The sequence below is a fragment of the Onychomys torridus genome, chromosome 18 (genome assembly GCF_903995425.1).
Source record: "Onychomys torridus chromosome 18, mOncTor1.1, whole genome shotgun sequence".
In the NCBI taxonomy this organism is placed as follows: Eukaryota; Metazoa; Chordata; class Mammalia; order Rodentia; family Cricetidae; genus Onychomys; species Onychomys torridus.
Window position 1 is genome coordinate 15,712,358 of NC_050460.1, and position 20,737 is coordinate 15,733,094.

At 38.9% G+C, this 20,737-nt stretch overlaps 1 protein-coding gene across 1 annotated transcript in view; it reads right to left on the bottom strand.

The window, feature by feature from the left end:
• Pkhd1 (PKHD1 ciliary IPT domain containing fibrocystin/polyductin) overlaps positions 1-20,737 on the bottom strand; it is a 458,933-nt gene that overhangs the window by 161,454 nt on the left and 276,742 nt on the right. Inside the window, exon 51 of the mRNA XM_036168402.1 lies at positions 18,952-19,080. Coding sequence (XP_036024295.1) covers positions 18,952-19,080 — 129 coding nt within the window. The remainder of the gene's footprint in view (positions 1-18,951; positions 19,081-20,737) is intronic.

A 20,737-nucleotide genomic window follows, 5' to 3' on the forward strand; every position in this document is an offset into this window, starting at 1 on the left:
CAGTTAACTAATTCCCACTAAGTGAAGGCACAAAAGATGGACAAAAGTCACAGAAGGTCCACAAAATAAACTTAATTGGATTTGCCACACCTATCTCACACTTCAATATCTACCTCACATATGGCAAAATAGAAGTCACAATGTGGTCTTCACACCAGTCTTTAGTGAACTTAGTTAATAATTTACTTACTTCATGGCTACAATTTAAAATGACTTGAAACATTTTTTTTCCTTGAGACTGAAAACAACTGTTATGTCTAAAGTCCTAATCAAGATGACAAAAAAAAAAGCTTTACTTTATAGTGACAGGGATAGAGATATGGCCAAGCCTCTAATACAAGTTCATTCCCTGGACCAAGGTCTGGGTTTTGATGACTTCTAGTAATTACTTCTACAAGAAGCTCCAAGGGTCTAACTTTCTCAGAAATAAGAATGTACATACATATACTCACAAAAAAGCACAGACATTGCATAATTAAAATGAAAACAAATCTTTAAAGTAATTTTCAATTATGAATGTTTTTCTATGTAATTCCTGTCACAAGGGTGCTCAGGCATCTAAATAGTTACAGAGATTTTCTCCAACATAAATTGGTTCATGTAACAGAAAGCAAGTAGGTAGCTGCCTATTTTTAAAGCCTTAGAGCCAGTGAGACAGCTGAGTGGGTGAAGGTGTGTAGTACCAAGTCTGGTGACCTCAGCTCCCTTTCCAGGGCACATACATGAGAAAAAGAGAGAGAACTTTCACAGTTTGTTCTCACACCTTCACACATGGTGGCACATGCATCCACTTCTCTTTCTCTCCCTTCCTCCTCCCTCCCTCACACACACACACACACACACACACACACACACACACACACTAATTAATTAATTAATTAATTAATGCAAGTGTTTTTCTAAAGATGAGAATGAAACTGAGAGTCGAGACTGGCTAGATTTCCATTTGTTAAAATTAAGCATTTTAGTCCTATGTATGGACTGTGTGTAAAGGTGAACATGAACCTGCTTGTGTGTGAACTGTGTGTGAGTGTGAACATGATGAACATGATCCTACCTGTGTGTGCACTGCATATAAAAATGTACCTGTGCCTGCCTGTGTGTGCACTGTGTATGAGGGTGAACGTGAACCTGCCTGTGTGTGCACTATATGTAAAAGTGCACATGCACCCGCCTGTGTGTGCACTGGGTGTGAGGGTGAATATGTACCTGCCTGTGTATGCACTGTGTATGAGGGTGAACATGTATGTAGACGAATTTCTAAACAGACTCATTAAATAAGAAATACAGAGGCAAATACAGGGGTAATAGCTGAAGAAATCAGAGAAAGAGTGAAGAGCCACTACTAGCCTTAGCTTACCACCACGCAGTAGCTTCCCCAGAGAGAGAGACCTTATTCCTGTCTAACTTCACTTTTATTGCCTTCCTGTTCTGCCTTCTCATTGGCTCTAAGCCCAGTCATATGACTTCCTCGCCACTACCTGTCTATACAGACCTCCAGGTCTCTATGGTTGGTACTGGGATTAAAGGCTCGAGTTACCATGCTTGGCTGTGTCCCTGACCACACAAAGACTCTGCCTGCTTTGTGATTGGATTAAGGGCATGGGCTACCACTGCCAGACTTCTGTTTGTGGCTCACTATTACCTCTGATCTCCAGGCAGACTTTATTTATTAACACACAAACAAAATCTCACATTTCAGCACAATTAAAATATCACCACACATGTACCTGCCTGTCTGTGCATTGTGTATGAGGGCAAATATGTACCTGTCTGTGTGTGCACTGTGTGTGAGGGTACATACATATCTGCCTGTGTGAGAGGTGAACATGTGTGTGTGTGTGCACTGCAGATGAAAGTGCACATGGACCTGACTGCGTGTGAGGTGCACATGAACCTGCCTGTGTGTACACTGTGTGTGGAGGTGCACACAGACCTGCCTGTGTCTGAGGTGCACATGAACCTGCCTGTGTGTGAGGTGTGCACACGGACCTGCCTGCATGTGAGGTGCACATGGACCTGCCTGTGTGTGAGATGCACATGAACCTGCCTATGTGTACACTGTGTGTGAGGTGCACAAGGACCTGACTCTTTTTTATAGTTCTCTTTGTGACCTGGCTACACTTGAAGTTCTCTCCAGCCAGCATTCCTTGAGACAATCATCTATCAAGTCTCCTCTTCCTTAACTTGCCTTTTGATTTTGTTTCTAGTCTCCTAGTTTACCTTTTCCTTCCTAGGTTTAGATTTACATTTGTACAAAATGCTTCATACAGTTGAATGTTTATGTACTCAGGAGGAATTGGCCATTAGACTTTGGTTCAGTCTCTTTTTTCTGGCTGCAAGTTCTTCTTGCTACATTAGTATTAGGGCAGGAACAAACTTGGCCACCTTTCTCAATTACACTGTGCTCTGGTACAATATCTTCATTGTCATTTTGTGCACCTGTAATTGTGAGCAACCAAAAACAGAATTGTGGATACAGAACCAGAGGATGAAAAAAATACTGAATAGTAAATAATCCATTAATATCCCAAAAGTGAGTAACCCAAATATACCAAATGCATGCAGAGTAGATGATCTGTACACAATTTAGAAGCATGAAACACATGGGAAAAGAATTTTTAAGTAGGCTTCTATCTTACTTTTCATTTCCTTTATTTTTAAGTGGGACGTTTAACTTGTCTCTCGTAGTGATTACATAATGTAGCAGGAATACTTAATGTATGCATAGGTGACTCTTGTGATATGATTTACTGCAAGTTAGCATTGTCCTGCTGGTTTTAAGACCCACTCCACAAGGAAGAAATCATGTCTTGTACTGGAAACTTAGCAAAATACCTGGGGCTAGTAATGTCATTGATGTCAGAGAAGAAGACTATCAACATTTTACCAAACCAACATAATTCATAACTGCATTTTTAATACTTATTCTTATACCCACAAATAAGTGAGCTCCCAGTCCTCAACAAAGAAGCTTCCCTTTGTAACAGACAGAGAACACCACAAGAGACCATAACTCAGCAAAATGCACAGCACTGATCACAGGGCACTCAGTCCCAGTGGTATACATCTACAACACAACTCCTTCACTTAAGGCTCAGGGAGCAGCTCATAATATGGGGCAGAGGATTATAACAGCCAGGGGACCAGGAAATCTACTGTGATAGTAAGTCCCCTCAAAATGACAGGGAAGCTGCCTCAATGATATTTGAACAAGGACTACACCAACAGACATGCTAACATGGATGGGGAAAAGCTTCTGGGGCCAGACTCCTAGACAAAGAACTATAAGCAATCAAGTGATGTGAAAGCAGAAGTCATCTTCCCCAGGGTTGAGTCACCTAACTGGTTATCCAATAACAAGTAGTAATTGCTGAAATTAGGAACATGCAAGCAACACTAAAAGGACTCAACAGGTTGTGTTTATATACTTAATACACACACACACACACACACACACACACACACACACACTAAATAGATGAAAACAGTTCAAAGAAGAGACTAAAAGTGTTATTGGTTATTTCTGTATCTCTATTGATTTATTTTTCACAGGAAATTCTCATGTGTTTTTTTTTTAAATAAATTTACAAAAGCCTGGTAAGAATTTCCAATAGGAATAGGGAATGTGATGAATGACACAAGGAACATGCTAATCTTCCATTCTGGCAAACAGAAACCTGAAGAAGAGGGTGGAGAAAACAAAGGAATATAAAATGAACATAGACCTGCACTAAAATCCTAACCAGCCATTCTCCTGCTGTGGAAACCAAGCTAAGTTACTCAGTGTCTGAGTACTTTGTATTGACGTATTTCAACAATGCAGTCCCTGCTCCAGTACAACTTACTGGAACTGATTCAACATTTAGACTACACATGTTTTAATACCTGTGGGTGATATATTGTGCACCCCAATAAACTTATCTGGGGTCAGAGAACAGAACAGACATAATATTAAACATAGAGGTTAGGCAGTAGTAGCACACGCCTTTAATCCTAGCATTTGGGAGGCAGAGATCCATCTGGATCTCTGTGAGTTCAAAACCACACTGGAAATAGCTAGGCATGGTGACACCCGCCTTTAATCCCAGGAAGTGATGGCAGGGAGCAAAAAGGTATATAGGTGTGAGGACCAGGAACTAGAAGCCTGTTAAGCTTTTAGGCTTTTAGCAGCAGTTCAACTGAGATTCATTTAGGTACGGACTCAGAGGGTTCCAGTTCGAGGACACAGGATCAGCTGAGAAGTTGGTGAGGTGAGGTCAGCTGTGGTTAATGTCTGTTTCTCTGATCTTTCAGCGTCTACCCCAATACCTGGCTCCAGGTTTGTTTTTATTAATAAGACCACCTTCTAACAATTCGTGCTACAAATACCATATAGTTTGATTCAGATGCATTTGATTAATAGCTTCTGTGATTAATAGCTGAAAGGACTATGAAGAGGTGGGACATAGCTGGAGCAATCCCTGAAAGGCATACCTTGTTTCTACCCTTCCCGCTCTCTCTGCTCTGGACCAATACCAAGTGAGCAGGATTTCCCACAACTCCTTCCTCCTGAGAAGTTACCTTACTGCCTCTGTTTCTGTGGTTCAGGTCCACGGCAACTGAGCCAGTCAACCATGGGCTAAAGTCGCTGCAATCACAAGCCAAAAGAAATGGTTCTCCTTTTCCTGGGCATTTTTTTTACAGCAATGGAAAGTGGCTGCCACCATCTTCATTAATAAGAACTGTGGTTTGTGTTTGCCTATGATGGGAGACAGTGACAATAAAGGGGAGGGGAGTAGAAGATATTGCGATAGTCTGGTCTATAAAAATTGTTAACTTTATTTTCTTGGTGATGCTTGGACAAAACGTGATGTAGCAAAATATATGTTATCAATCAAATCCTATATTTTCTGGGAAACAATTAGTCTCTGCCTTCTCTTAGTTACCTGAAAGTCCTTGGCAGGAAGCCACGTAAGTCTTTAGTCCTGGGCTTTTTCTTGGGGGGTGAGGGGCTGCCCACATTTCTTACACAGCTTTAGGGAAAAGACTCATAACCATACTTAATGTATAAAACCTGTGATTTCCATGCAAACTGCTGCTTTCCTCATATTAAAAAAAAAAAAAGCCCTCTTTAGCAGTTTAAAGTCTTTTAACTATTTCCTTTCTACTTTTCTGGAAACATCTTTCGGCTTTCTCAGCCTACAGCCTTCCCTTGAGTGACACTTCCTAATGAATAAGATCATTTTAAAAAACGATGGCTGGGCAGTGGTGGCGCACACCTTTAATCCCAGCACTCGGGAGGTAGAGGCAGGTGGATCTCTGTGAGTTCAAGGCCAGCCTGGGCTACCAAGTGAGTTCCAGGAAAGGTGCAAAGCTACACAGAGAAACTCTGTTTCGAAAAACAAAACAAAACAAAACAAAAAAACAAAAAACAAAAAAAGATATTTGAACCATTCAGCAGGGCAAGATCTTGTCAGGCACATACCCAATACATATACTAGGAAACTAAAAGAACATCAGGCCCCTCTCTTGTCCCTCGGTCACAGCTAATTTCTTCAGCAATACTGCTAGTAAAGTTCAGACAGCACAACTCAGGCCCTTTTATTCGGCTGGCATCAGGGTTGTCTCTGCTGCGCTTTCCTTATCATTTTGCTAAAGAGTGGAAACATAACTGAAACAGGTGCATCCACGCTATGCAAATGAGAGGAGGTAACCTCAGAAACTGTTTCACAGCTAACAGAAGACGCACAAGCTGCTTCCTAACTAAAACCACAGGAGGAGTGTCAAACACTGGCTGCTAAGCCACAGGAGGCTTGCAGGCAGGGAGGCAGTGAATCCCCAGTGAGCTCTAAACTCCTGATTGGCAAAAAAAAAAAAAAAAAAAAAAAACCACCAGGCCTAAGAGGCCCTAGGGTGCTGAGCCACAGGGGAGCCATCAACTGCTCAGGTGGATGGTGAAGGAAGAGGAAGCAGGCAAGCTGTGTGAAGGAGCTTGAATGAGAGGCCACAGGCTTGCCAAGGGTAAAGGAAAAGGAGAGGCACCTCCTGGGAAGAGCTGAATGAGAGAACTAACCGTTAAGAAAAGGAAGGAACCCTCCCTCCCTGGCAAGCTGTGTCTTCTTCCCCGTGTGGGAAAACCTATCTCACAGAGTGAGTGTCTGGCCCAGGAATTCTGAATAAATACTGTGCTGATCTCAGGAATCCACAAGGATGACCCCACCTAGGAGTGCTAGCAGTGGTCCAGAGGGTGCCTGGACTGGTCTACTCTGGTGACCAGTCTAGTGAATACCCTAACAGTCATCACAGAGCCTTTGTCCAGTGACTGATGGAGGCAGATGCAGAGATCCACAGCCAAGAGCCAGGCTGAGCTCCAGGAGTCCAATTGATGAGAGAGAGGAGGGATTCTGCAGGCGGGGGACGTCTATCTAGATTATGATGGGAAGACGTCCAGAGATGACTGGCCACACTAGTGGAAGCCCATGAACTGTATAAACTAGTGGCTATGGAGCCCCCATGGGACTGGACTAGGCCCTCTGGATATGAAAGACTGTATTTTGGCTCCAACTGTTTGGGGGGCACCCAGGCAAGGGGATCAGGATCCATCCCTGGTGCATGGGCAGGCTTTTGGGAGCCTGGTGACTGTGGTGTGATGCCTTGCACAGCCTTGGTGGCAGTGGGGAGGGGCTTGGACCTGCCTTGGCTCAGTGTGCCAGGCTCTGCTGACTCATATATGATATCATATATATCATATATGACACATATTTTAATAGTGCATGTACCATACTCATATTTCCTATAGGAAATGCTAGTATGTTTTTTAAAACTCAAATAAATGCTCAATACACCTTTACTAGAAAAATAAAATTTTAAGTATATATCCTCAATATTATTTTGTTAATGTGGTGATAAGTTGATAAATCCATACACATGCCACAATAATCCTGTTAAAATATAGCATTATGAACGTAATAGATTTTATACAAATAGTGTTCCAGTTAGTCTGTAATGTCAATTTGAAACAACCTGGAGTCAACTGGGAAAAGACAACCTCAGCTGGCTCCATCATGTTGGTCTGTGGCCGTGGCTGTGAGAGAGTACCTTAAGAGATGATTGATGTGTGAGGGTTCAGGCCACTGTGGCAGCATAATCCAAAAAAAAAAAAAAAAAAAAAAAAAGGAAAGAAAAAAGAAAAAACCCACTATAGTAAGAACTCAACATCAGAACCAGTGGAAGAAAACTTAACTCCACACAGTCATCCTTTGGGAATCCGTTAAATAGTTCAATCTATAACAACAGCTATCCCAGAGCTATGCAGACAATGAAAACACAAAGATGAGAATACCCTACAGGTACCAAAAAAAAAAAAAAAATATTCAAGAAGACAGCAGAGAAATGCCTGCCATTGGCACAGCCATCCAGGCTGGGCAGAATATAGAACATGTATCATCTCTGAAACTTCCTCTGTAAGACCTTTGCAGATCCCTCCTTTGCATATGGTGTTGCTGCCTCTAAAATACAACTGGATGGGCTATTCCACTTCCATCAAAACAGAAGGCAAACCAAAGCTCTATGCTCTTTTCTAGACATTAGGTGATGTTATCAGGTGGTGGAGTTATCATGTAAATAAAGACAGGTAAACAGGTGGCTTCACCTGGGATCCAAGGCTTTTGGAAAGTTACTGATGCTACAAATGAAAAACAACATGAGGATAAACCACCAGATAGAGGGCAGGCCCTGCCATGCACAGGAGCCTTCACATCTGTCTACCCTTTACATGAGTTCTTAAAATTGGTGTTGGTTGCTGGCTGGAGTTTATATGGGCCTTTCAACCCATGTGACATGCACAGCCTCTTTATGTGGTTTGAGATTCCCATAGTTTGGGATTCCCTACAGACTAAGTTAAAAGAGAGAAGTTCCCAATAGCATGTGAGGCACGTGTTTTCTACTGCAAGAATTCTTACTACCCAGCCAGTGAACTCCCAGAACTAAATGTACATTCTTTCTAGCACATCACCAAAGCAGCAAAGATTCAAGACAGGAATGAGCACCACTGAGGAAGGAACAATATAGCTCTAAATAAAGGGACAGAATTGATGGCAGCCTTTTATGGAAAATATTAGCAATAGCAACATTGAAATGGTGACAATTATTAGGCCCTACATGAGATATTTATTAATCCTAAAAAGAAGAATGATTACATCATGTTTGTTTTAAATATTTTCAGAGCTAAATCAATAAAACTGGTTTCTTTTGTAATTCTAATGGGTTATTTATGTATCATAACCATTATCCTGAGAGAGATAATCCTTCATGAGACTGTTGAAGAGGTTGAGGCCACAAAAGACATTAAAAAACCCAGGTCAAAGAGGCAGTGTGGCAGTCCAAGGTTCAACCCAAGGCCCCTGCTGGCCTCTTTACCTAAGATGCCCAGTTACTTGGCCAAATTCTTATCATTAAATGCTGCCTATGAGGAGACTCCAGAAGTTCCCTCAAGGGAGTATAATCAACTCAAGAAATGGCGACTATACCTAAGCCAATAATAAGGAAATCATGAATTATTTAATTCTGCATTCCAAAAATATCTGCATGGAAAGCAGACCATAAAGAAAAGAGCAAAAGACTAATTCAATTAGAGCAAGCAAATAAAGCCCTGCTCTACATTACAAACCTCCATGGGCACTGTTCCCTGCTTGGCTCACACTCCCTGCACTAGCCAGCAGGGAGGAACATATGTAATCACTCAGGTCCCCTTCTCCTGCAAGAAACTCCAACATCTTCTCAAAGAACATTAATTCCATGAAATAGAGGTCTCTGAAGAATAAAACTAGGTAAAATGGGTATATGTGAAGGCAAGAAAAAATTAGCACATAGGTTGTAATACAAACAATACAGGGTAGGACAAGCTAAAGGTGGTGGCTTCTCATTGGATGACAGGTATGCATTCCTTGATTTCATATTTTCTAGGTTTTATCACTGAAGCCCTAAATCCCAGGAAACCCTTCAGTCCGTTTAACTAGGATAGACAGTCACTTACTTAATAATGATTTTCAGGGGATTGATTTATAATTTAATATCCCTAAATTAATTTCAGCTTCACTGGATGCTGTTCTCAGTGTTCACAACTGAAAAGAACCCATCAGTGTTCTGAATGACTAAGGCTGCCCATTTTAAATAATTTGAACTTCAACTCTTACTTCTGGGAGTGTACTCATTTTAAGAGGCAGACACAATCTCTAAATGTTATATTTTTTATAGGACTATAGCCCTTTAGAAAATGATCATAATGTCTTATAGACATAGTCCACCCTGCTTTCCCAGTAAACTGATAACTGCACACATTGGCTGTTCAACTAAACTGTACCTAACACAGGAGCCTCTTAAAGTGAAGTCCATGCTGTCATTATAACCAGAGGGCAAGGCACAGCAACTTGCCCCACTGAAAATCCACAGTTTCACAAGGGAGCATGGCTTTTAATTTTAACCAAATTCTTTGGATCCTCAAAGAGGCTGATCTAACCCAGTTATGTAAGACTGTAAGACAAACAAGTAATGTTGCATAGATTGCACATTTGATTTGTAGGAGCTCCCCATGAATAAAATGGCTTACTCTTCAGGCTTAGAACATCTTGGTTTGTTGCTAACAGCACTGAATGCTCTTTACTTGCTCCTTGCAGTCATAGACCTTCTCATTCTGCAACTGCTTTTTCTGATATCTTTTACTTCCACATAAATGATAATTTCATCCAAGATGTCCTCTTCTTCCTCCTCACAGCTATCAGCAGCAGCTCTTACAGGTTGGTTCTTATTGTATTTCCAAAGCTTTCTTAATAAGTTCTTCCAGGATTTCCAAATTTAAATGCATGTTTCCAGAAAACTTTCCTCCAGGTAATTCCTATTACCATCTGGGTGTTTACACATGAAATTTAGTATAAATAGATGATGATTGTGATCAGGTTCCTTGGTAGATCTATCCCTTCCTGAGTGTGTTAGTTACTTTTCTCATTGTTGTGACAAAATGACTGTGAAAAGCCACTTAAAGAAGAAGAGGATTTATTCTGATGCATCACTCAAGGGGATCACTCTCTCATGACAGGGACAACATGGCAAGAGGCGGGGAAGGCATGTATGGTCATTGAGGTAGGAAACCATTTGATCATTCTCAGGTATGCCCACAGGCAAATCTAATCTAGATAATCTGTTATAGGCATGCCCAAAAGTGATTGTAATCCAGATAGTCCCTCATAAAGATGCCTGGAAGCCTGCCTCCTAGGTGACTCTTGTCAAGATGATAATTGATTTAAACCACCCAACCTGCATCCTCTATTTCTATGAGGAATACCCTTAGCCCATTTGCCAGGACGTGTGCAAACAATCTGGTCATCCCCTACCATAACTTCCTTTCCCCTGCATAATTGATAAATGGCCAAGTCCCAACAATTCTGATTTCCCTTATAATAAATGTATTTTTCCACAGTAATCATTGTATTTACCATAAAGGTTTATAATCTGATATAAGAGGTCCAATGTTTACTTTAAAATCTTAATGCATGGTACCTTTTAGAAATAGCTGTAGGGCCAGGGGGCATGAGTAAATAGTTTAGTGCACCAGTGTCTGGCCCAGAATTTGAATGTCCAGAATGCACACAGAAGCTGATAATGCACATTGTAACCACTAGGTCCCCTAGACCTAGACCAAGATGGAAGGCAGACAAGAGAATCACTAGAAGCTTGTGGGCCAGCTAGCCAGGCATATTCAAACAAGAAAGCCAATCTCAAACAAGGAGGTAGGCACAACACCTAAGGGTGACATCTCATTTCCACAGCTGTGCCATGGAGCATGTACACACACACACACACACACACACACACACACACACACACTCACACACATGATAACAACAACAAAAGAAATAGCTGCAAACTTCACATGCAAGTTTTCAGAGGTTGTACAGGAGGCAACTGCAAAATCACATTAATCTGAGAAAGAAATGCATCATGAGTACTCATCAAGATATACTTATTATTTTCTTCTTATTCTAACCCACAAGGTGTCCAGTAGCTTCTGACATCTAGGAGACTGGGATAGCATGAAGAAAAGTTTTAAAAGCAGTGATTTGCTAGATGAGGTTAAGTGGCAAAATAAACATGGCTCTCTTACCTCATACTCACCAAATCCCAACCCTTACCCCACCTAAATTAAGATCTGTGCACCCTGAGGAAGTATATACCCTCCTGTAATCTCTGCAGTTTATGATAGTGATATTAATGGACTTCTAGAGTGAGAACATTTCTCAGGTGAGTGAGAATATAAAGGGTTTGGAAAACTACTCGATTAGAGAAAACTGTCATTAGTTCCAGCAAGTTAGCAAGCCATAAAGAGTGTCAGGGCCTACAGGAGTTTGGATCCCAGGAGAAGAGTCTAAGTGAGCTCCAATTAGCCCCATGATTGAGTCAAGCCAAGATTGACAAATTGGAATTAGAGAAAGGCTGAAAATCTATCTCAATATTATTCCATCATTATTTACATTTTAGGCTCATTTTTGTAACTTAGAGGAAACAAAAGTAGCTTCTCTTGTTTTAATTGAAATTTTATTTTTATAGAGAAAAGAAAATACAGCTCAAATTAACATGCCAGTCTACTTCTGGGTCGGTCACCCTAGCAAGGACACTGAGTAAGAGGGCTTGGTGGTTAAACTGGGCCACTGGTAGTCTTCCCTTGGGAAAGCCATGTGAATTCCTTATCTCCAGTGTTTCATTTCATAAATTCAATCCTATGTTAGGGACACAAAGCTCTAAAATTCACTTCATGCATTTTAGAAGGTAATTTATAACGAAGTGTTGAAAATAAGGAGGCTAAAATTCTATTCTTCACCTTGGTATAAAAATTTGAGATGATAATATTAACATGTTTAACAGCATTTTACAATTTATAATATTCTTGCATTATCTTAATAGCCATGAAGTTTTCTGAAAGTTCAATAGTTATATATTTTATAAATATAAAAATTTCATATGACTTTACATAATACTAATATGAATAAAAATAACTAATCAAATAAATTACTAATAATTCCCCTTGTCTACAGCTCCATATTACAATGGATTTTTGTACTTAAGTTACTACAGGTGATAAATTCAATAGATGGAAATTCTACTAATATTCAATATTTTAAAAACAAACTTCCTGGAAAAACTGTGGAAATACCTATAATTCATGTTAAACTCTGGGTTTCTATTTTCTGTAGCAGATGCATGAAGACCACAGAAGGTTTCCTAAGTTTTAGTTTCCAAAGAATGTTTCATCCTTTGCTTCAGATTTTCTTTCTATTTGCTCATTTTTATTTGGTAATAATGCTGAAAGAAGAATGTGTATCAAAAGTGTTATTTTGAAAAGCATATTTATCTAGTCTTCCTTAAAAAAAAAAAAAAAAAAAAACCTTCAAGAGGCTTCTTATCTTCATGTTCAAAATAAGGCCAAAGGAAAGTATAGTTGTTCTCTCATTAGGCTCTTAGTTTCTGCATTAGAATGAAGGGCTCTGAATGTTTTTTTTTTCATTTATCTGCTTATATCACCATCGGTCTCTCTTCCAAGGATAGGGTCCTGGCTGTGCATGAGGAGTGTGGGCACAGACGGCAGCCAAATCTCTGCTGTTCATCCCAGTCTCAGAGTAATGGATGTTACATCAGAAACCCAGTTTCTTTAAAGATTCTTGATTACAAGGAGGTAGGGTCATAACACTAAGCATTATAGGTAACACAAAGGACAAGGAAAATCAATCCTTTGACCAATCTGTCTCCCAGTGTTCTGAATTTCTGATTCACACAGACTGACAGTATCTAAATAAAGTCTGCCTACAGACGAAAAACAACACAAACTTAGCTAGGTCTAAACACCTTTTGAATTGAGTCAGATACATCTGTTCTTAATTACGTACATACACATACACACATGTAAACAAACATACAGTGGTAGATTAGAGACAGCTGTAAATGCTTAGCCAGTCTTCTCTGTTAGCTATGGAGACTAGCCTTCTTCCCATGAATCTGTGTTGAACTTTGGGCCTTCCCTGGCTAACAAAATGTGAGAGCCAAGATGTTCTGAGGCTCTTAGGCTTCACCTAACTTTCATGGCTCACTTACTCTGGTGGCACTCTATTAGACTACCCTTTCTTGGATACTACCACCATGCTGCAAGGAAAGCCGGGCAGTGCCAAATAGAAACCCTAAGAGGAAAGGGCCAGAGCCCTCTTAGCCAGTTTACCTGGATAAGCTGCCAGCCAATCACCAATATTAGCCACCAGTTGTATGAGTATCCATTCAAGTTAAGATTATAGATGACTGGCCCAGACACCATCTGATGACAGACGATGATATGTAAGTGAATCTAAATGGAACCACTTTAGCCTGCTATCTCTCCACTGTGAGCAAAATAAAGTGTGTATTGTAAATGGTTAGGTTTCTGGGGCGTTTAAAAGATAATGATGGAATTATAGAATATCCAAAACTAAAAACAAGCATTCTGATGCTTTGCATCGTTGTAAGGACTCTGGTAATTCAAGCCTAAATTTCTTTCTCTCCCATTTCTTAGTAAACCAGAATAAGCGGGTGATGGTCTCAATGATCTTTTTGTACCTCCTAAGTGTTACAAGACCAAAATGATAAGAAATATTCCAGCCACAGAAATAGCATAAATGTGTGCATTTGGTTTGTAACTGTTACCATATACCTATATATTTATGTACACATGTCATCCTAAATTAGACCTAGTCTCAGCTAGAAAAAAATAAAGAAAAGTAAATGAAGCCAATTACTTTTATTCATTCATTCATTCATTGTTACTTTCTTCTTAGTTGTATCTGTGTGGAGATATGTGCGTGTGAGCACAGGTGCCCATGATCAGAGGCATTGGATGTCCCTGGACATGGAGTTACAGGTAGTTGTAAGCCACTCAGTGGGGGTGCTGGAAACTAACACTGAAGTCTCCTCTGTTAAGAGCACTACCTGCTCTTAACTATTGGGCCATCTTCCCACACCAAATAAAACCAATTCTATAATTGCATCATGTTACAGAAATTTCTCCTTTCAGAAATTACTTTCTGATTATAATCATCTTGCCTTACATCACCAATATATTATAATGCTTTGCAATTTAACCAGGAAATGCCTTAGATGCTGCCATCTTTGAATGCCACATGGCTTTGATGAGATTCTCTGTCGTTCAAAGTACCCAAGTATTAAAAATCAGAGCAAACAAAAGGGCCTTTATAAAAGAAAAAACAGTATCCCCCATTCATGCCTTCAAATAAGACTAGTTCAATGTAAGAGAGGAAATGAAACTGGGAATTCTACCATCACAAGCACACTCAGAAAGATTGCAGAGACTCCATGCATGACGTGTGGCCATGGCCTTTGAAGAAGAATCCTATCTTTTAGGATTATGACACATTCACCTTCCATTAAAACTTCACTGTAGTTTGTGTGTATGTGTGTGTATGTGTGTGTGTGTGTGTGTGTGTGTGTGTGTGTGTGTGTGTCTGTCTGTCTGTCTGTTTACCAAGACTGAGAGAGCTCTTCTAGAAGATGTTCTGAAAGCATGTTATATAAATCTTCTCAGGTAAATTCAGGCCAAGACGTAAGTGAAAAGTTAGATGTATTGCTTTGCAAACTGGCCAACTATTTTTTAGGAAGGTTTGGAACTGGTATCTTTGGTTAGACAGAACTTGTCTCAATACTTAGGACACCTAGAATGGATAGAGCCAATTCTTCCAGTACTGATGAGGTAACACAGATATGTTTGCTGCATGAAACGAAATCATCATACATTAAGCCACAAGATCAAGTTCTTCACAATTTCCTAAGCTTACTGCTTGTAATAACATAGGGAGAAATTTACAGATTTCTCAGAGCCCAATGTCTACAAAGACAGACCACCTTAAAGGAAAACAGGATCGTCTTAAAGATACTGGTGCCTTAGACTGGTAGATACTCATGCCTTGGACTGGGGTAGTAAAGCCCTGTTTTTATGGAAAAGAACGGGTCTGAGGTCATTCCATAAAATTGATTTCCCAGAAAATGGAAATAGGCAATTTACTCTAAGAATTTTATTGAAAAATTATGCTATTCTATTTGAATAATGATGGGAATGTTCTACACATTTCCTTTATTAATGAATTAAAATACACAAAACACCATAAAATTATATTAGAGGTTCAAAAGTATCACTTAAATCTTCTTTACCAGTCACTTTCATTTTGTAAAATCAGCAGTTCCATTAAAATCGTATTATGTAAAAATGGGTTTTTACTGTAATAATAGTTATTACCTATTTAGCTCCCAAGGATGTTGTGAAAATTAAATAATAAGCCTTTGGAAAGCAAATACAAAGTGTCGCTAATATCAGAGGCCAAGAGGGGCAGCCAGATGGCAAAAAGAAAGGGAAAGAGCACTGCTCATACCCCACAAAGCACAGCCTTCACCTCCAGTTCCATTACTACAAACACTCAAAGCCATGGTTCATGTGGACTGATGCAATCTCATTTCATCTTCTTAATATTATGATATATTAATCTTAGTCCTCATGTTATATAGATGAGGGTCATTTACACAGTTGGTAAAGGTCAGGAATCCAATAGTGAACCCAGGTTTGTCCTATTCGATGGCTCACTCCATATCCACTGAGGAATTCCTCAGTTTCCTTGTGTCTTATAATCAAGTTTTGAATTCATACCCCATCTTTCACAGTCCATTTCACACACCTTTGCCTCCAAGATCCACTTCTCCACTATTCATTGAAGACAGTTTGCATCTAACTACACTGTAGTTCTCGTAGTTTGGGATTATTATTCATTGTATGTTTTATTAACACAGCCAAATCCCTGACAGTCTGAGAGCATGAGTTTAGCTTACTCACTTTTGGTGCCTAGCTACTAAGTACATGATACATAACCTCAGACACAGGCAAATGATTTTATCAATGCTTTATTGTGATAGGCTCCCATCTAAGCAGTTTCTCTGATTTTTCTATGAGCAAATATGTCATATATCAATTTTTTTGTATTTCTAGTTAAAGGAATAATGTGAATAGTACACTCTAAAATATAATTTTTGTATAAAGTAGGCCTATTTTCAAAAATCAAAGCACTTAGATAGGGTAACTTTAAAAAGAGAGGGAAATATAATAAAGAAAGCTAAGTATGGGTTTCATTGGTAAAGTAGTTGCCTAGAATATACAAGGCTCTAGGTTTGAGTACCAGTGAGTGAGTGTGTGTGTGTGTGTGTGTGTGTGTGTGTGTGTGTGTTTGTGTGTATGTGTGTGTGTGTGTGTGTAGGCGTAGCTGTATGTGTGAACATGCATGTGTGTGCTGTATATATGTTCACATGTATAATTATGCACATGTATGTGGGAGACAGAGATACCAAGCGCTATCATCAAAAAAAACTTTACAATTCTTAGGAATCTGTTCAAAGGGTAAGAAATTAGTTTTTACTGACTTGTACAGTCTCGAAGTTGTACTATGTTAAACGTTTCAACCTCAAAGATTTGTTTGTGCTGTTAAATTACAGATGACAACATTAAAAGTTCATGTCCTTCATCCAAGCAGCATTTAGTATCTAACTTGTGCCAGAGTCAGTGATCACACTTAAATTGAAGAAGGTTGGGAACTAAGGAAACAAAAATAGTCATGAAAGGATGATGAATTTAGACATAAGTAAATCTATGTGGAAACACAGGAAGTAGATTAGGCATGAAAACCCACCATAGGCCAGATCATTGAGGAGATTTGTCAAAGAACAACACAGAAGCTCCTGTCTCAGGCCCAACATTGAAGGCCACTATTAGTCCATCTGCTGTCATTGAAAGGTTTGTACAAGAGCAAGAAAACACAATGGGCAAGGAGCAAGGTTTTCATTACATATTCCATGGCTCCTTTTTCTCATCTCTTCTTTTACTCAAATGCTAAATGTAACAAACAACAACTGGGTATGTTTTAAATATTCTCTCCTCTTTTGTTCTCACAACACAGCTGGGTGTATTAAAAGTTACCTTATATGCATCCTATACCTATGGCTGCATTCCCAACCTACCTTTCCTTACAATATAGATTTGTGCATTTCAGAGCAGCTGCCTGGAGAATCCAGACCCGTCATCTGAGCTGATGGTGATTTCAGGGATGAAGGATAAGGAAAAACACCAAGGACTCCCAGGCATCAGAGCACACAGTAGACACAGCTTGCAAAGCCAAGCAAGATAGTTGAGACCACTGCTTATTCAGCATCAAAGCCCCAAAAGATACTAAAAGCTTGGCAACTTTCAAAAGCTTCCCTAGCTTCCTGCATGGAATGAAGGAAATTGCTAGCTTCATGGCAAAAACCACAGCCTGGGGCAAATCCATTGGCTGGATTCATCAAAGACATGACTGAAGAAGAACAGATTTTTTTTTCTTTGCAATATAGGAATGACTCATAAGCCTATTTATTCAAAAAGTTACATCCTACATTGAATACATAGGTGGATAATGGGGAAAATTGATGATAATATTTCACATTTGCATTAGACAACTAACTTGTATGTCCCATCCTTCATCTTTCTGTGCAGTTATTAAAAACATCACAAAAGGCTGAAAAGGGACCAGTGTGCTTTGACTGGCTCTGATATTGTAAATAAAGTGAACAACATATCTACTCTGTTTTTATTTTACTTAGTCTTTTTGGAAAAGAAATGCACTTGGCTGCTTAAAAATAAGGAATTAGAATCAAATTGCTTGGATTCAAATCCCAATTCTTCTGAATGGCAAGTTGTGTAACTCTGACCATGTATGTTACTCAGCTGCACAAATGTCTCTCTTTCTCTCTGTAAAATGAAGACAACAACCTTAATCTATTAACAAGGTTAAGTAAGTACACAAAGAACAGCCCCAATACATTGTTAGTGCTCAGTAAATGTCTAACATTATTATTGATTCACAGATAGACAAATGTTCTTTCTCCATTGCAGATCTTTTGTTTACTGTAACCTTGAGATAGTCACATTGACCATAAATAGAATTATGTTGGGGATTTAGCTCAGTGGTAGAGTGGTTGGCTAGCAAGTGCAAGACCCTGGGTTTGGTCCTCAGCTCTGAAAAAAATATTCTAATTACCTGGAACCTTGATGAACTCTCCTTTAAGGAAAATGAGTGTTTTAAATATAATCACGCTTTGGTGTAATTCTGAAATTATCTTTTTCTACATCTGTTCACTTCCATTGATCCAAGTTTTTTAAAACTAATAATAGTAGACAATCTACAAAGGAATCAATTTCAACAGTGAAGGCAATCAACAGAACAGTAGAAAATCTTTGCCAACTATTCATGTATCAAGGAATTAATATCTAGAATATAAAAGGAGTTCAAGGGCTGGAGATGTAGCTTAGTGGTAGAGTGCTTGCCTAACATATATAAAATCCTCAGTTCAATCCCTAAGACCAAAATAAATAATTTAACTAAACACCAAAAGAACAGATAACCTAATTAATAAATAGACAGATGAACTTGATTGACAGACAGTCCTCAAAGAAGGAAGTACAAATCCAACACATATGTTGAAAGTACTTAATATCCTTAATCATAAAGGGAATGCAAATCAAAGCCACACTGAAGAGTCAATTTCATCCCAGCAAAATGGCTACCAATAAGAAAACAAATGACAACAAATTCTGGCAATGATATTAGAGGGACAGAACACTCACTCACCACTAGTGGGAATGCAAACCGATTCAACCACTATATAAAACAACATAGAGGTTCCTCAAAAAAACTTAGAATGCTTCCTCTCCAATATTAACTGACCCAAAGGGGTCATAAAAATAAGTAGATTTTTATACTTATTTCTACTCTTTTCCTGTCTTGCACTACATCATGCAATCTTATCCCCTGTCAGACTTGGTTTGGTTCAGTTCATCTGTGCCCTATTACAGCTGGTTTCACTCACTGGGTAAAATCAAGACGTCATCACCAGGTCCTGGGACAGTCTGGTTGTATCCTCCCCAGCCTTTTTCAATGTCTTGCCATGTTTCAGGAAGGGACCATTTTAAAGGTGATTCAGGTACAAATGTAGAAGCTGGAATACACAGGAAAGGTGCAAGGTTAACTCTAAAAACCCAAGTCTTTGTGACAAGTTCAGGATTATGTAGTTATTTTATGACTGGTATTTTCACCTTTTTAACTAGCTGGTTTTGAATATTAGAAGTTTCTATAAAACATTTCATCACAAGAAATCAAGTTATTATCCAACTCTTACAATTTTGTTAAGATATACTGCAAACTTATTAAACACTGGCATTCTGCTTCATTATAAATATTATATATGCTTATTATGGATTATTTTGAAAATGCTAATAAAGAAAAGTTAATAATTACCCAGAACCTCACCACATAATAATTACCAAATCAACCTTTTATTTGTGTTTGCTCCCATAATATCTCAGTGTAATTATATAATTAAAATTATATCAGGTCCAGTTTTATTTTGTTAGCTTAGTTATATTTTCTAATGACATTAAAGCTCTTTGTATAAACAATTTTACTGATTACAGAATATTCTATCATACTAGAAATCCATTATTCTCTTACTCTGTAACATCCCACAAGTAGAGTCTTTCTAATGGTAAAATACATAATTTGAGCAGTCTATATGCAAATCTAACCATAATCTTGATTATCTTCTTAAGATAAATTCTTTCTTGGAATGGCTGAGTCATAGTATCAGCTTGCCACAGCTCCTGATGTATGAAAATGGCGGAATTATGACCAAGACATTTGTTGGGATAGTAATTTGTGTACAGACCATGTTTCTTTATTGATTCTGTCCCTGAACATTCACATTCTAGTGGTACCACAATCGTGAGATTGATAACCACTAACCACTTTCTAAAGAGACTTCTAGAACCACTTTATGGACATTGCCATGCTGAGCTGTATCCAGTTGCCTTTTTCTGTTTTGTTTTGTTTTTTTTTTTACTTTTTTTTTTTCCATGACACATTAGTACAGCTATGGGCCAGGAAGGTTGTCACAAAAAGTAAAGATGAAAAGCCACCTCTTGACCTAATTAATGGTTAGTTTCACAAGTATAATGACCATCATTTCCAGGAAGTTCCTTATAGGGCTGTGAGTCCCAAATCAATTGAAAAACATTGCCCTTGCTTCCAGGCAGCTAAGATTCAGTGTGAGTAAATACTAAGGAGATTTTTTTTTTTTCAAAAAAAGTGCACCCAGATTGAGAACTGCTCTCTTTAAAGAGAAGCTTACTGAAGGAAGTAGTAACTGACTAGCATTTCAAAGGCTTAAAGAGTCTGCGGATAAAGGGAGGGAGAAGTGGAGAAGGCCATTGTTCCAGATGGAGAAATGCACATGAGCATAAGCAAAGTGGAGAAATGAGATGTTAAGAGGGAAATCAACAGAAACTTGGTGGGACAGAGTTAGAAAGAGGCAAATGGGGGTGCGGGAGGGGGTAAAAAAAAAGAAAGAGGCAAATGATGAGTCTGGAAAGATAACAAGTGGCCAGAGAGTGAAATATTATGAAAGCAGAGAGGCCAAAGATTTCTAGACTATTAAGGTAGGAGCTGACAAGTTCTATCAAATTCTAATGATTTGAGCAGGTGGTATTTGGAGAAAATTTGAGATATCCAGATGGAGATGAACAGCAATGAGTGGATGAACATCGTTTTGAAAGGTAAGACAGAATACTGAGAAAGAAAGTTGGGTTTGGTCATCATCT